This window comes from Crinia signifera, chromosome 6 (genome assembly GCF_055691185.1).
Source record: "Crinia signifera chromosome 6, ASM5569118v1, whole genome shotgun sequence".
Classification (NCBI taxonomy): Eukaryota; Metazoa; Chordata; class Amphibia; order Anura; family Myobatrachidae; genus Crinia; species Crinia signifera.
In genome coordinates, this window is record NC_139222.1 from 130,404,508 (window position 1) to 130,421,306 (window position 16,799).

A 16,799-nucleotide genomic window follows, 5' to 3' on the forward strand; every position below is an offset into this window, starting at 1 on the left:
AAGCAAATGCCACCACCTTTGGACTTTCTGCAGAGTTCCACGGTGTGATCAACTCTGAAGAGACCGAAGCCTGGATGAGACACTGAGGGATCAGCAATGTGGTCATTTATCCTTGTCTCTGTGGAGCATACGACAGACGACCCAGCAAAGCTTGACTTAGCTCTGCCCAGGAAAAGGACAATTCGTCCATCTTATTCGCCAGTGATCGCACATTTCGCACATTTGACAGTAGAATAGCTGAAAGGGCTGACCTGTGACCTCTCCACTTGGCTCACTGTCCCAGACAGCCGTTGCTGCACCTCTGTGATCAATACAGTTGGACACTAATGGACCACTCCACCAACCACTTCCAGGAGCCACAGCTGCACCACTGCCTCCAGAGGCTGCAGCCATGTTGCCACTTGGCCAGGCCCCCCCACATGACTGGGAGGCACTCATCTCCCTGCAGCATCCAGGGACCTTACCGGAGGCCAAAGCTGGGCCGCCACTATGTCTCTCATGTGCAATCTCCTCCTCCTCTTGTCTGCAATAGCCTCTTCAGGGGCCACTAACGGGACCTCTGGGTGTCGGGTCTATGCATCCAGGTGTCACAGAGGCCACGTCACTGCATCCGGATGTTGAAGCCGAGTCACTGCTGCTGGCCAGGACCCGCCGCCGCAACTACCAGGGGCAGCATCTCTGCCATTGATGTGGTCACCTTTAAAGGGGCCAGCGCTGGGACTCTTGGGGGCTGACACCGCACTGCCAGCCAGGTCACCTCCCAAATGACTGCCGTGGTGTGCCTGCATGAGACAAGCCCGCTGAAGCTCAGAAGATCTTCTCTGCTGTGCATAATTACAGCTGAAATGGGGAAGACAAACAGGGAAAAATAAACAGCTTGGCAGAGCAGCACCGAGACAGCCATTTGTGGTGCCATTTCTCTCTCTTTTGCCATGGTAAACATAGAACATATTGTAGAATGATTAGTTTCTTAGAATTTATTTTTCTGGAGACAACCATTTTCTGGAATTCAGCCACTCAGCTTACTGGCAGCTAGTGACATCATTGAGGTGACATCACTAGTGACATCACTGAGGTCACTTCCTGTGCAAGGAATCCCATAACATTTATTAATAGCACAAACTTTTCTCTCTTGTCATCTAAACACAGGTGAACATATACAGACATATACGTACAGGTGTGGATTATTGCATAGTGTCTCGATAGTCAATAGGTCGACCCCAAAAGGTCAACATGCATCAGGACGACAGTGTCAAAAGGTATACATCATAAAGGTAGACACTTAAAAAGGTCAACATGAGTTTTTCTAAATCTTTTGAGTGAAAATCGGGAAACCTGAAAGCATGGATACTGTGGAAGCTGGTTAGTGCTGGTATGTAATACCCCTTTCCCACTGCAGCTCTTAAACGGTAACTTGCCTTTTTAAGCAGGTAGAGCTGCAGTAGGAAAGCTCCAGGTTGCTTTACCCATTTAACAAATACCTGTATTTGTAAAACGTGTAAAAAGCAGTGTTTTACCCATTTAAGAGCCATTTTTTTGCCAGTGGGAAAGGCTCTTAAACGGTATTTAGTAATAATAATAAAGGTTAAAAACATGATTGGCTTCCTGCATGTGATGATTGTACAGTGGGGCAAGAAAAGTCCATTCATATGACAGCCCATGTTTTAAACTGGTTGCTTTGTGGTTTAAACGGGTACAATGTGAATGTGACAAAAACGGTATTTAAACTGCAATTTACCGTTTAAGAGCTGCAGTGGGAAAGGGTCTTTATGGCTCTTACCTGTTTACAAATACCGGGTCATTACCTGTTTAGGGAAAGCAGCATTATGCTGCTTTCCCACTGCAGACCCGTTTTAAGTACTGGTATTTTTAAACGGTATTTAAAACGGTATTAGAATTCCCACTGCAGCAGATTACCGTTTTAAATACCGTTTAAGTACCATTCCCATTGCAGGTAAAACGTTTTTAATCCCCTTGTGTCCCCTTGTACCTGTCCTGCCCCCCCTCCCCCCTTACCTGCCAGCTGGTACACTCGCTCCCCCCCTCCCTGGTACCCCCCTGCCCTGGTACCTTGCTCCCCCGTACCCCCCTGCCCTGGTACCTTGCTCCCCCGTACCCCCCTCCCCCGGTACCTTGCTCCCCCCGTACCCCCCTCCCCTGGTACCTTGCTCCCCCCATACCCCCCTTCCCTGGTACCTTGCTCCAGGGCAACCGGTATTTCAACTCTGGCGCTTTCCCACTGCAGCCTTAAACGGTAAATTGCGCTGAAAAATTGGCAATTTACCGTTTTAGACCTGCAGTGGGAAAGTGGCATTAGTAGACGTGTGTGCAAATTGTGTACTGTATCAGAGATGCTTATTTTGTACGCCCTGGTTTCTTTGTGTTTTCCAGAAATATACATATTTTATATAGTATACGTATAGAGGCCGATTCTGGTTCACACCTAGTGAACCAAATTCGTCCCCTGCCCCCGATGGTCTGGGTTTGTGCATGCGCATTTCTGTGCATGTGCAGCTTACCGATGACCCCCATAGTTATGGAACCCATTTTTCTCTTTTATTTCTCTCTGCAAATGCAGGTAGTACAAATAAATTAATTTCCATCTAAAAAAAAATTGATTCTGCGTCAACTCATAAATAAGTGTATGTACTGTTCTCCTTCACCCGGTGTCTACCTGCCAATGTTTTTTAGTCATATATTTATATTATGAGGCAGTTACTTAATTTAAGCACCATGGGATACCACCCAATGCTGCTATCCGGATTCAACTGTATCCAAAGCAAACAGCTCAGCATCTGTCTAAGCTATGACAACAACCTGCGTGATTATATAAGTACAAAGCTAAAATGCACAGAAGGAAGCCATAAAGACAACACAGTTAGATGAAAGTGGACAAGCCCCTTAATTTAGCAGCAAAACCTATTGTGACGCTTATATACTATATAGGAATATAAAAAAAAACTGACTGGAATTACATAACAAGCTGTGTAACACTGATTTTCTGTTACAAAAGGGTTACTGGTGTCACTTTAGGCAGTTGTTGTGAAGGTGACTGCATGAAGGCCAGGCACTTCTTATCAGCATTGGGGGCTGCACTGAGCCTCAATCTGAAATGTCTCTTGTCAGATAGCCGAGGTCAGCTGCTGACAGAAGCAAATTAAAGATAAATATTGGGCGTGGTGTACTGTGAATTGTGGGGCATAAGACTCATAGGAGACTAGATTGCAAGCTCTGCTGCACATGGACAAGGGTGTACAGTGTTGCTGTGACTGCCTACATAGTTTGGACTGTCATGTCAAGTGTTTGTACAGCTCGGGTCTGTATGTGCTCGCATGGGTGCCGATTCTGTAGGTGCTCAAGGGCCCGAGCACCCACGGAAATTGATGAGCACCCACGGGCCTGAGTCCCGCTGCTGGGCCGCCATATTAAATTGCTAATTTGCGGCTGCAGCACCCACATTGCCGGACCCGTCACCTGGGAAACTGTATGCCGGGAAGAGTGTATTCTGTCCGCGGAGTACCTGCACTGTGGGGTCATTTATGTACCTGCACTATGGGGGCATTTATGTACCTGCACTGTGGGGGCATTTATGTACCTGCACTGTGGGGGCATTTATGTACCTGCACTGTGGGGGCATTTATGTACCTGCACTGTGGGGGCATTTATGTACCTGCACTGTGGGGGCATTTATGTATGTGGAACTCTGTTGCCGTAATTTGAATATTGGAGACAACTGTGCTCCATAATAAAAATTGGTATTATTTTGTGGCCACACCGCCTCCCCATGAAGCCACTCCTCTATATTTTTGGCTTGAGCACCCACCAGCAAAAACAGAAATCGTCACCTATGTGTTTTCGGACTGCTACAGTGCAGCACTTACACATGTAATGGCCTTCACATAAAGGGGGTTATTCTGGTTGATTCGCAAGGCTGCGAATTCACAGCCTTGCGAGTCCACCAAACCCCGCCGGGTGAACGACCCCCCCGCCGCCCCCTCAAAGTGCGGCTTCACCTGAACAGCTGCGAATGGATGTTTTGCATAAACATCCATTTGCATGGCTCAGGTATCCGCCCACATCTTTCCATGGTCACCAACCATCGAATGATGTTTAGCGTGCATGCCTATAAAAGTGACTTTTCAGTTACTTACATTTGTGTGCACACTGGCGTGGATATGGTCGGGAAGCTGACATCCGGTGATGTCAGCTACCCGCCCCCCACACCCGCGTCACTGCCTCATTACCATGGGAAGGGCGTTCCCATATGGTAATGGGGCAGCCCGGCGCCCCCGCCCATCTCGCCCCCCACGCCGCCATGGGTGCGTGCACCCGGCGAACCGAAAGGTCGCCGTGGGTGCACGCACCATACGCCTGCAGGCGCGCAACATCGGTACTGCGTGCAAATGCACGCAGGACCGATGTGATCTGAATGAGGCCCAAAGCTTCAGGCACCTACATACATATATCCAACTTGTCTTATATATGTACATTATAAATACTTCTACTACTAAACCAATCAAACTGTTGTGTGCAAAGTAATACAATTGCAACAAAGAAAAGTGTTTCGTCAGGCGGCAGGTTGGCATGGGTGCAGAATTGTAATTAAGCACAGAGTAGCCTGTGCTTCAGGGATGGGGAACTTCTGACCCTCCAGCTGTTGTTGGACTGCATATCCCAGCATGTCCTACTACAGTTTTGCTATTTGGCCATGCTGAAATTGTTGCAGGGCCTGCTGGGATGCATAGTTCAACAACAGCTGGAGGGCCAAAGGTTCCCCATCCCTGCTGTGCATTTTTTGGGAGGAGGAAGGAGATGCTCATCCATATACTATGTAGGAGTCGTACTATGTAGGACTCCTCTTTACTTTTCTAAGCATTGCAGGGGCTAAACCAAATTTTCTATGGAGTTCAGCATCTACATTTTATGTTTTTAGTGAGTCGCCATCTTCACTTAGCCCTGTTTTACTCTGTGTTTTTTAATGTGCACCTTGCACCTTCTCTGTGACGTCCCTTCCAGGTCCCTGTAAAGAAGCATCAACAACAAGAATGCCGTGCAGGGCCAACACTCACTAGTGTGGCACGCAACTAATTAACTATATCACATAGCCCTCAAACTGACTATGTGTGTGGTGCGACACAAACAGTACTACAACAAAGGATGCCCTGCACGGAAAACAACATACACAATTACAATGCAAGAAGAAGCAACAAAACCACCGTTTAAACTGCTGCCTATTACACTTTCTTACCTAGAGCTAGCCAGCTCGTACACACTGCAAACGTTCCTGTCACAAACTTGGGGACCAGAGAGGTGACAGTGGCACAGCTTGGCCACCCATTACCCCAACCACTCATGGGGAACTACGTGCTCTGTGGGAACCACAATACTGGGCCTAGTGCCCGCCCCTATTCACCCTTAGGCCTCAGGCCTGAATAATAACCACAGGCCTCGTGTCTGCCTAACGTGGCCAGTATAAGGTGACTTGGACAAGGTGTCCTACCCTCCCGGATACTTCTCTACAGAACCTCTACGGTAAAAAGAGGGATTTGAGTGGAATAAGTCAAATTCTATGACGTTTCCTATTGTCCAAGAGTCTGGAACAATGGAGTTGTCACTCTTGAGTCTGTATCCGCTCTCTGTGATGGTGCCTCACGTCTAGGGGATAGCTAATTATATCAACCTCAAACAAAGCAGAAATCAGCTTCTCATTGGGCATTCCCATGTGTTAGCACCTGGATATCTTGCACAATGGGTATAATTATTAGAACCGTACAATAAATTGGCCTCCTCCAGGCCAGTTTTTATTTGTATCATTGTGAGGATATCTGGCCTGAAGGAGGCCAATTTATGGAAAGCCGCCCGGTGAAATGGGTCAAAAGGATAGTTGTGCTATGAAGGACTCTGGCTGCCTTTGTCTCCCTGCTTCTGAGCCTACCTATGGCATTTATTGATTACTACAGCAGCTGATCCAGCAGTGCTGGCAGCGAGACTATATCTGGGGGCTAACAGAGCAGGGGTATCACAGCCAATATACAACAAGGTTCTGTTTCATCTCGCTCATTCAATATAAAATACTTCTACTTACATGCAAAGCCATTACTCTGACTACACCGACTTATATCTCTTTGCTTAACTCAAAATATGTCCCCACCCGACCTCTCCGCTCTGTGCAAGATCTCATCCACTCCACACTCATTACGCTACTCCTGCTGCTTATAAAAAAAGTGACTTTCGGAAAATGGCTGCCCCCATACCAAAGACAGTTTTTTCAAACAATCTTTCCTATGGGGCAGCCATTTTCCGAAAGTCACTTTTTTTTTATAAGCAGGAGCCGACAGCCGGGATCGTAAGGCACGAGGTACCGGGTCATGGGGGTTTTCTTAAACACATTGGGGGGGGGGGTCCCCTCTGAGCCAGGTCCCCTATGCGCTGGCCCCCCTGAGCCAGAGCAGTGCATATTTAATGATCCCACTGCTCATTACATGTGTGCATATGTAATGAGCAGCTAATTACATATGTGCATATGTAATTAGCGGCTAATTACATATGCACATATGTAATTAGCGGCCGGCTCATTAAATATGCAGGCACTGGGGACCAATAGTGCTCACTGCTGAGTGGGTACCGTTTCAGACCCGTTCAGACCGCCCAAAAAAACGGGTCTGAAACGTGTAGGACCCTGCTTTTTTACTGTTTTAAAATACCGGTTATTTTAAAACTGTAAATTCATTCTGGACTTTCAGACCGCACATATTACCGTTTTGAAACGGTAAAGAAACGGCAATATACCGTTTAATTTGTGCGGTCTGAAAGGGGCATAAGACTCTCCTCTAGCCTCCAAACTTTCAAGAGTTCCCTGAAAACTCACCTGTTCAGGCAAGCTTATTATATTCAGGGAATACCCACATAACCTCTAATAGCTTTAATATATAATTGCATTCCATCAGGACTTTCTTTTTATCTGGTGAGATTGCCATGCTATCGAATTCTATCCTTAGGTATCCCTCCTATTATCCCTATAGATTGTAAGCTTGCGAGCAGGGCCCTCCCACCTCTATGTCGGTTTGTTTCTACCCAGTTTGTTTAATCACTGTTGTCTCCAATTGTAAAGTGCAACAGAATATGCCGCGCTGTACAAGAAACTGTCAATAAATAAATAATAAATCTCCCTTCACTATGGAACATAACACTACTCAGCCATTTACACCATCTACCTAATCAAGGGCAACATCGTGCACATCTAGTATCACAGTTACCATTTGTGACGGTTACATTTTATATCCAAACCTACACCTAAGGAGCGACATATCCACCTTGTTAACATCTTACAACGCTCCCTTGTCCCCATCTCAATTTGGGGGTGCATGTGGATATTTACGTGTGGTGAGCCCTAAATACTGAGTATATTTGCATATAGAGCTTCAACTTATTAAGCTTTGTATTTTATGAATTAATGCACTTAGATATATTTATGTTGATTTACACAATTACCCCAGGGTGGTGTGAGAGTATATATTTTTTATTTTGCTACTTTTTTCCGTGCAATTGTTTGTTTATGAAAATTGATGGGTTTAGCGCCACAAAATTTGGGTGTTTCTTTTGGAGGCTGGAATACCTCCCTCCTAGTGGCTGCATATATACACATACTGTAATTGCCTACCCTCCTGCATTCTGCAGGAGACTCCCTGAAATAGCAGCAATTTCCCTCTCACCCTCATTAGTCTACCAATCTCCCTCATTTCACCTAGCCCACATTACACGGTTACATTTTTTGGAAAAAAGTGGAATGAGAGGCAGATATATTTACATTGATTCATCAGCACCATTTCCCAGCAATTTAGCTGTATAGTAGATCTTACTAACTATAATTTAAAGTATAGTAGATCTTACTAACTGTATAGTAGTATAGTAGATCTTACTAATTATCCCAACGTCGGGATCCCGACTGGCCAGACACAGCCAGCATGGTGAGCGCAACTAAGCCCCTTGCGGGCACGGTGGCTTGCTATGCGAGCCACCTATTCTATTCTCCCTCTATGGGGGTCGTGGACCCCCACGAGGGAAAATAGCAGGTGGCCGTTGGGAACCCGGCTGTCAAAGTTTTGACAGTCGGGATCCCGACGTTGGGTGAAAGATTCCTTTCAGATGTAGCAGTACACACCCACGCTTCTAGGGACCATGTTCTCCATATATGGAACTAGACACGCCCTGGGTGGAGCATGACACGCCTCCTCAATGGGGAGCTTTGCAAAATTCTACTACCAACTATAATCTCCCTGAAACTAGTTTTCAAAAGTAGGCAAGTATGTATATACACAGGCCTGTATATACATAGCCTGTGATCACTGCTCAATCCAGCACCTTAGACATTTTTCACACCTTTGTCCACTATGATGAAACCACGGTGATGTGGAAGAGACATTTAAACTAGTAGCCTGTGGTAAAAGGAAGGGCATACTGAAATGTGCGTTCAGTGTGCGTTCGGAATTGCAGTATGCTTATCAATCAATTTTTTGTAATAAAGGTGCAAAGCATCTGAATAATAAATTATTTTCACATATAGATTTTGGGGTATATATTTTCTCCAGAGATTAAGCGCAGTGAGTGGTGCAGTTTTTATGGCCATTGCTGTGTTTTACATTTGACTGTTCTACATGATATGTTGGTAGATTTGACTGTTCTACATGATATGTTGGTAGATTTAGTGGTTTTGTATGATTAGGACCTCTCAGACCTATAATAAGAAGCACAGTGCTGTGCTTTGTACCATATAAAAGGACTTAGTGTTCCTTACATTGGAAACTTAATATGTAACATGCATCTACTAATATAATAATGTAAAAACATCTTGACACAGATACATATTGGCTTAACCCATTGTGTACAGGAGTGGCAGTGACTGCATTATTCATGTCATGTTTTGTGGGCAGTTGTATAGTAATTGTAATGCAGCTGTCTATATTACGGCGCCAGTTGTCTTTTCTCACAGCACTGGGTGTGGATAATTCATGTACAGTATACAAGGAACATAAACAAGATGCAGCTCAGTGTGTAAATACAAAGTCTACACCTTCTAATCTTCTTTGAAGGAAATTATAATTCCCTTTTTTTATTGTGGACTTGCCATAATAAAATGACTTGTAAAAAGAAGCTAATGTTGAAATGAATATGGCAAATATTAGGTATTAGCTCGGGATACGGTCATTAGGTCTACAAGAACTAGGTCGACAAGCATTGGCTCGACACCACTAGGTTGACATGCAGCAAGGTCAACATGGGTTAAGGTCGACATGGGTCAAGGGCGACATGCCATTAGGTCGACACAAGCATTAGGTCGACATGGGCTAGGTCAACAGTCAAAAGGTCGACATGGGGTTTTTCACTGTTTTTTGAGCCGACAGGCGGTATTTCATGCCCTACCATCCGCTAGGGCATGGTGGAAGAATAAAATATTGTGCCAAGCGTAGCGAGGCCCCGTGTCCGAAGCATCGCAAGCTATTCGAGGGGATGCGGTGCACTTCAATCTGTGTCCATGTCGACTATGTCAACATTCGGGTCAAAAAACAATGAAAATCCCCATGTCGACCTTTTGACTGTCGACCTACTGTCATGTCGACATAGACCCATGTCGACCTAGTGGTGTCGACCCAATGCTTGTTGACCTAGTTGTTGTAGACCAAATGATCCACACCCATTAGCTCTGTTGAGTTATTAGAATCTCATGTCATCATATCTTTCTATTTTCAGATCAGGAGACGCAGACCTACTCCAGCCACCCTTTTCCGTGTAGCTGAGCCTCAGTCCCCAGGTGAGTATGTATATATATATATATATATATATATATATATATATATATATATATATATATATATATATATATATATATATATATATATACAGTGCACACACCGCGCTGCCACTCACTGAGTGTTAACCAGTGATTTAAATAGTGCACAGTGCAGAATATAGTGATTGCAAAAAATATATTAAAAACACTCCAGAGTTCAAACTGTGTCGTCAGATGTCATCAAATTGGCCTAATTTCCATAGGACCACAAAGTACAATGGAACGTGGTATGACTTCTACGCCTTTAGTGTTTTAATATGCGATAATCCTTTTTAAATATTACAATGCAAATGAGAAACTGAAGGTCAAAGAATGTTTTTAACAGAATAATAGGCCATGAGGTACTTGTTTCCTAGCACAGCGCCCCTCGCATCGTGTACCATAACACTAAATAAGGTATACTTAGGTATGCGATGTGATGCGGTGCGACGCGATGTTGTACAATAAAATATTGCATTGCATCGTATGCCATACAATGGCATACAATGCGATTGTATACGATTTTTGATTGTACAAGCACCCTGATGGGTCCTTACAATGTGAAATGGCCCCCATAGTCAACGCCACCCCCAGGATCAATGGAAACCCGAAGCGTGGCGAGTGCAGCGAGCCCGCGAGGGGCGGCGGTACGCGTCCTCCAACCTTTTCATACCCCTACTATCCACGTCGAGTTGATTTTAGATAGTGTGGCGAGCCCCGTGTGGGGACGCGGAATACGAGCCCGAAGCGTGGGGACGAAGCGAGTCCCGCGAGGGGATGCGCAATACATGTAAAGTAATCCGTGTCCGCTCGCCACGCTTCGGGCTCAGTGGCTCGCTGCGGTCGCCACACTATCTAAGATCAACTCCACGATGACGTGGATAGTGGGGGTATGAAAAGGTCGGAGGACACGTACCGCCGCCCCTCGCGGGCTCGCTGCGCTTCGGGTTGCCGTTGATCGTGGGGGTGGCGTTGAGTATGGTGGGCCATTTAACATTGTAAGGACCCATCAGGGTGGTTGTACAATAAAAAATCCATATACCATCACATCGCATGCATCATTGTATGTGGCTATATGGCATGCAATGCGATTGCATAAGATGTCATAAGATGAAAAAATTGAGCGCTGTGCTAGGAAACAAGTACCGGCCATGCTGCAGGGAGGTAAGAATGTGGAGAACAGAGTAGAGGTGACGGTAGAATGGGGAGAGCAGGACAGAGGGGAGAATGGGGAGAGCAGAGGTGAGGAGAGACTGGCAGAGGTGAGGAGAGAATGGAGAAAGCAGGGCAAAGGGGAGGGTAGAATGGGGAAAGCAGTGCAGAAGATAGGGAAGAGTTAGGAGAGCAGGGCAAAGGTGAGAGGAGAATTGGGGGAGCAAAGGAGGGGGGAGAATAGGTGGCTCAGGGCAGAGGTGAGGGGAGAATGGGATGACAAAAGCGAAGGTGAGGGAAGAATCAGGAGAGCATCGCAGAGGTGAGGGGAGTAGGAGGAGAGCAGGGCAGGGGTTAATGGAGAGTGGAAAAAGCAGTCCAGAGATGAAAGGAGAATGGGGAGAGCAGCTCAGAAATAAGTGTGTGTGTGTGTGTGGGGGGGGGGGGGGGTAGAGGAAAGCAGTGCAGTGGTGAGGGGCAGAATGAGGAAAGCAGGGCAGAGGTATGTGCAGCATAGGGAGAGTAGGGCAGAGGTGAGTAGAGAATGGGGAGAACAGTGCCGATGTGAGGGGAGAATGGGGAGAGTAGCTTAGAAATAAGGGAGGGGGGTAAAAGCAGTGCAGTGGGAGGAGAGAATAGGAAAAGCAGGGGAGAGGTGAGAGGAGAAGGAGAACACTGATAAGAGGAGAATGAGGAGAGCAGTACAGAGGAGAGGGTAGAATGTGGAGAGCAGTTTATATGTGGGGAAATAACAGCCCAGAGGCATAGGTGCCGATTCTGTGGGTGCTCAAGGGCCCGAGCACCCACGGAAATTGATGAGCACCCACGGGCCAGAGTCCCGCTGCTGGACCGCCATATTAACTTGTTAATTTGCGGCTGCAGCACCCACATTGACGGACCCGCCACCTGGGAAATAGTATGCCGGGAAGAGTGTATTCTGTCCGCGGAGTACCTGCACTGTGGGAAAATTTATGTACCTGCACTGTGGGGGCATTTATGTATGTGGAACTCTGTTGCCATAATTTTGATTGTGGAGACAACTGTGCTCTGTAATATAAATTGGTATTATTTTGTGGCCACACCCCTTCCCCATGAAGCCACTCCTCTATATTTTGGCTTGAGCACCCACGGAAATTGATGAGCACCCACGGGCCAGAGTCCCGCTGCTGGGCCGCCATATTAACTTGTTAATTTGCGGCTGCAGCACCCACATTGATAGACCCGCCACCTGGGAAATAGTATGCCGGGAAGAGTGTATTCTGTATCCCCATGAAGCCACTCCTCTATATTTTGGCTTGAGCACCCACCAGCAAAAACATAAATCGGCACCTATGCCCAGAGGTCAGGGGAGATTGGGTGGTGTGAGGCAGAGGTAAGGGGAGAAAGGGGAGAGGAGGGAAGATGTGAGGGGAGAATGGGGAGAGCAGGTCAGAAGGGTGAATGGGGAGAGCAGGGAAGATGTGAGATGGGAATGGGGAGAGCAGGGCAGAGGTGAGGGGATAATGGAGAGAGCAAGGCAGAGGTATGGGGAGAGCAGGGCAGAGGTGAGGGGATAATGGAGAGAGCAAGGCAGAGGTATGGAGAGAGCAGGGCAGAGGTGAGGGGGTAATGGAGAGAGCAAGGCAGAGGTATGGGAAGAGCAGGGCAGAGGTCAGGGGAAGATGGAGACAGCAGGGCAGAGGTGAGGTGAGAATGAAAGAGCAGGGCAAAGGTGAGACGTGCTATCACTGGCTGTAGCGAAGAGAGACGGGGGGGGGGACGACAAGGTGTGTGCCAGCTAATGCGCCCACAGTGCAAATACGCTGTGGGAAAGGCACCGCTGGCACACATCTAGTTACAGCCCTGCTGTAGACATACTTGTGACTTTATGCTAGTATCAGCCATTCTCCTGGTTTACAAGTGTGGGTACTCTTTACCTAGCACGGCGCCCATCGCGGCCATCGCATGCACTACAGTAACGGGTGCGACGCGACCGACGCGATGCCCGCGATTACCCATAGGGATCAATGTTACATTTTTCAATGGACGCGATTTTTCAGTTCAATGCCTCAATGCCCGCGATTTTGCCATAGGAAACAATGTTAAATGGGCCACAGAGCCCAAATAGGCACCCTTAGCAGTGAAATGTCCCCCACAATTGTTAACGACACCCCACGATCAACGCGAACCCGAAGCGTGGCGAGCGCAGCGAGCCCGTGAGGGGCGGCGGTACGCGTCCTCCGACCTTTTCATACCCCCACTATCCACGTCGGCGTGGAGTTGAGAATAGAATAGTGTGGCGAGCGCAGCGAGCCACCGAGCCCGAAGCGTGGCGAGCGCAGCGAGCCCCGCGAGGGGACGCGGATACCTGTGAAGCCCGCGAAAGGACGCGTTTACCTGTGAAGGTATCTGCGTGCGCTCGCCATGCTTCGGGCTCGGTGGCTCGCCACACTATTCTATTCTCAACTCCACGTGGATAGTGGGGGTATGAAAAGGTCGGAGGACGCGTACCACCGCCCCTCGCCACGCTTCGGGTTCGCGTTGATCGTGGGGTGTCGTTAACAATTGTGGGGGACATTTCAATGCTCAGGGTGCCTATTTGGGCTCTGTGGCCCATTTAACATTGTTTCCTATGGCAAAATCGCGGGCATTGAGACATTGAACTGAAAAATCGCGTCCATTGAAAAATTTAACATTGATCCCTATGGGAAATCGCGGGCATCGCGTCGGTCCCGTCGCACCCGTTACTGTAGTGCATGCGATGCCCGCGATTTTTTACACCCGATGACCGCGATGGACATCGCGGGCGCCGTGCTAGGTAAAGAGTACCCAAGTGTGCGTCAGAATGTGCAAGGACTGGGACTCCCACTTCCAGCATCTTAAGATACTATAATACTGCTTGTTGCATTGGTTAATAAATACATAACAATTGTACATGGGTTGTTAGGTCGACATTGTCTAGGTCAACAGTCAAAAGGATGACCACTATTGGTCGACAGTCAAAATGTTGACACATGAAAAAAGGTTGACATGCATTAGGTCGACACAATCACAATGTTGACAAAGGTCAACGTGAAACGGTCAACATGGGGAAACGGTCAACATGACCTTTTCACTGTTTATGTTGACATGGGTCATCTTGGACACTATTTTGTTCTCCCTGTATGCCCACTGTAATGATAAAGTATGAACATGTCGGTTTAAAAAAAAAAATCATGAAAAACTCATGTCGACCCTTTTACAGCGTCCCTTTGCTTGTGTTGACCTTTTGACTCGACTTAATGTGTGCCAACTTTTTTTATGTCAACCTTTTGACTGTTGACTAATAGTGGTCGACCTAATGCCCGCATCCCTTATACATACCCCTAAATGTCCACTAGTCCTACGCAAGTGCAGATTTCCTGGCACAGTATAGCCTCCAATGTGAGTGTAAGCATACCAGTGACGTGCCTGTAACACACCCATTACATGGTGTCACTCCATGTGTAGGAATAGTCACCTCTCAGTATTGCCCAGTGCATATCTGATCCCGTACATCAGATGTAACGCATTTGCCATATGAGGTTTTAGGGATACGCAGTATCATCTCCTCCAACATCAGCATTTTATGTGACTATTTCCTGTATCATTGTCACTCGCTCTACCCCATCCGTCCTTTTCTGTTATTTCCTTTAATCTTTCCATCCTCATTTTTTCAGATGACGACCCCACATTATATCAGGTCAGTAATTCACCTCAATTTATCATTGCTTACAGTCATGTACTCGGGCAGGTATAAATGTCTTTGGGACCTCTATTGGCTTCCCGGTCAGTTTTTCAGCCCTCTCTTAAGGTCCCCATCCACTAGTGCAATTTGGGCACTTTTTATGCGATTGCTGCGACAGATCGCATAAAATGTTATTTACCTGCAATTGTGATGTGAGGCGCATTCCTGTGCGCCTTGTATTGCAGTCGCAGATCCTACGGGTTGCCATAAAAATTTGTCGCAGCCTGTAGCCCCTGCTAGGATCACATCCGATACATTGTAATCAATGGTTTTTGCGAGCTGTGACAGCAAGCAGTGCTCACTGCTCACTGTCACAGCTCACAGGGTCAGTATTCTACTGACCCCCTGTACACGCCGTTTCCCCCTCGCTAGGTTTTTGAAGCAAAGGGGAAACGGTGAGTGCAGCTGCTAAAACAGCGAGGCTCGCTAAACGTATTTATTATTTATTAACAGTTTCTTATATAGCGCACACATATTCCGCAGCGCTTTACAGAGTATAGTTGAACATTCACATCAGCCCCTGCCCCCGTGGAGCTTACAATCTATGTTCCCTAACACATGTACATACACACTCAGACATTCTAAGGTTAATTTGTTAACCTACCAGTATATTTTTGGATTGTGGGAGGAAACCGGAGTACCCGGAGGAAACCCACGCAAATACTGGGAGAATATACAAACTTTGCACAGTTAGAGCCATGGTGGGAATCGAACCCATGACCTCAGCGCTGTGAGGCAGTAATGCTAACCATTACACCATCCGTACTGCATTAGCCGCAAGCCTCGCTGTTTGGTGGAATCCTCGCCTTCCTCTGACAGCGAGGATTCCCCCGGAACGTTGAATTCGGTGAGTGGCCAGTGCAGGGGTTAAACGGTGAGGATCGCTTGTTTTCGACAATCCCCGCCATTTAAACCCCTCGCCAGCCGCATTGAATACGTCCAATTGTGTGCAAAAGGGCCACATATAATGCATTGTGTGCGATCCTGCCCCCCCGGGAGCTGCCGGGTGACTTGGCGGGGTACCGCATGCAATACCTCGCCTTAGGGGATGGGGGACAATAGGGGTAAATTTGCTAAGATGGGAGTTCTATTTAAGATGGGATGTTGCCCATAGCAACCAATCAGATTCTAAATTGACCCCTTAGAGTACAATCACTGCTGTCAGAACACCGGCATTAACAATAAGTTCTGTATTTAACCACCTTTTTGTCGTAGAATCTGGCAGTGAATGGGTTTGAATTGAGTTTAGTTGTCTTTGGCTGAATAAGCAACAGGTAAATCACCGCCTGCCCTCTTTCTCATAGACTGCACTTCTGCCCTCCCTCCCCACCTCATGGGGTGAAATATACGTAATGGAATTTGTGATGAAAGGGGGGGGGGGGGATGGTGAAATTCAGAGAACTGAACAAAAGAGTTTATTTAAAGTAGAGAATGTTCTGCTCAAAAAATCGCACTGAACGCAGCAAGGCCACCTGATGAACTGTGTGGGGGTGGCAGTGGCTGAGGACGCAGAGTTTCAATAGTGCACTGTGTTCTTTGTTACTGTTGAGAGATTCAGTGGAAGTCTGTTATCAATCACAAATTTGCAGAAAATTGCAGAGGTAAAGGGAGGCACATGTTTGGGGGCGGCACTCTGATGTTTGTGATAGTACTGTCAGCCTGCAATGTACCAGTAACTGAAAAATTTCCACTGTACTGTACCACATTCCAACTTCAGTAGAGTGTAAATGGATAGGACATGCAGACACTGCAGTAAACTGTTCTACTTAGTAAAATATGTATACATAATAAAAAATTTAAATTGTCAATCCATTAAATTGGCTATGGCCGTTATTGTTGTGCCTAGGGGCGCCCTCACCTCTAAATCCACCCCTGTGAGCAACGACTAAACCTGTGCACCAGCCAAGTGGTCTGGGAAGCATGAGCTGTTGGTAGAGGACTGGATTTGGCTACCCCTGGGCTAGATAGAGCAAACATCATACTGCTGTACCGCCGCCTGACCTCTCACCTAATCACCTCCTCCCACTCACATGTCCAAGACTTCTCTTGCGCTGCCCCCCTGCACTGGAACAACCT

At 47.0% G+C, this 16,799-nt stretch overlaps 1 protein-coding gene across 2 annotated transcripts in view; it reads left to right on the forward strand.

Annotated features, from left to right (window-relative positions):
- PPP1R1B (protein phosphatase 1 regulatory inhibitor subunit 1B) overlaps positions 1 to 16,799 on the forward strand; it is a 38,056-nt gene that overhangs the window by 10,581 nt on the left and 10,676 nt on the right. For both annotated transcript variants that reach the window (XM_083147192.1, XM_083147193.1), the window contains exons 2-3: positions 9,748 to 9,808; positions 14,656 to 14,678. In XM_083147192.1, coding sequence (XP_083003318.1) covers positions 9,748 to 9,808; positions 14,656 to 14,678 — 84 coding nt within the window. The remainder of the gene's footprint in view (positions 1 to 9,747; positions 9,809 to 14,655; positions 14,679 to 16,799) is intronic.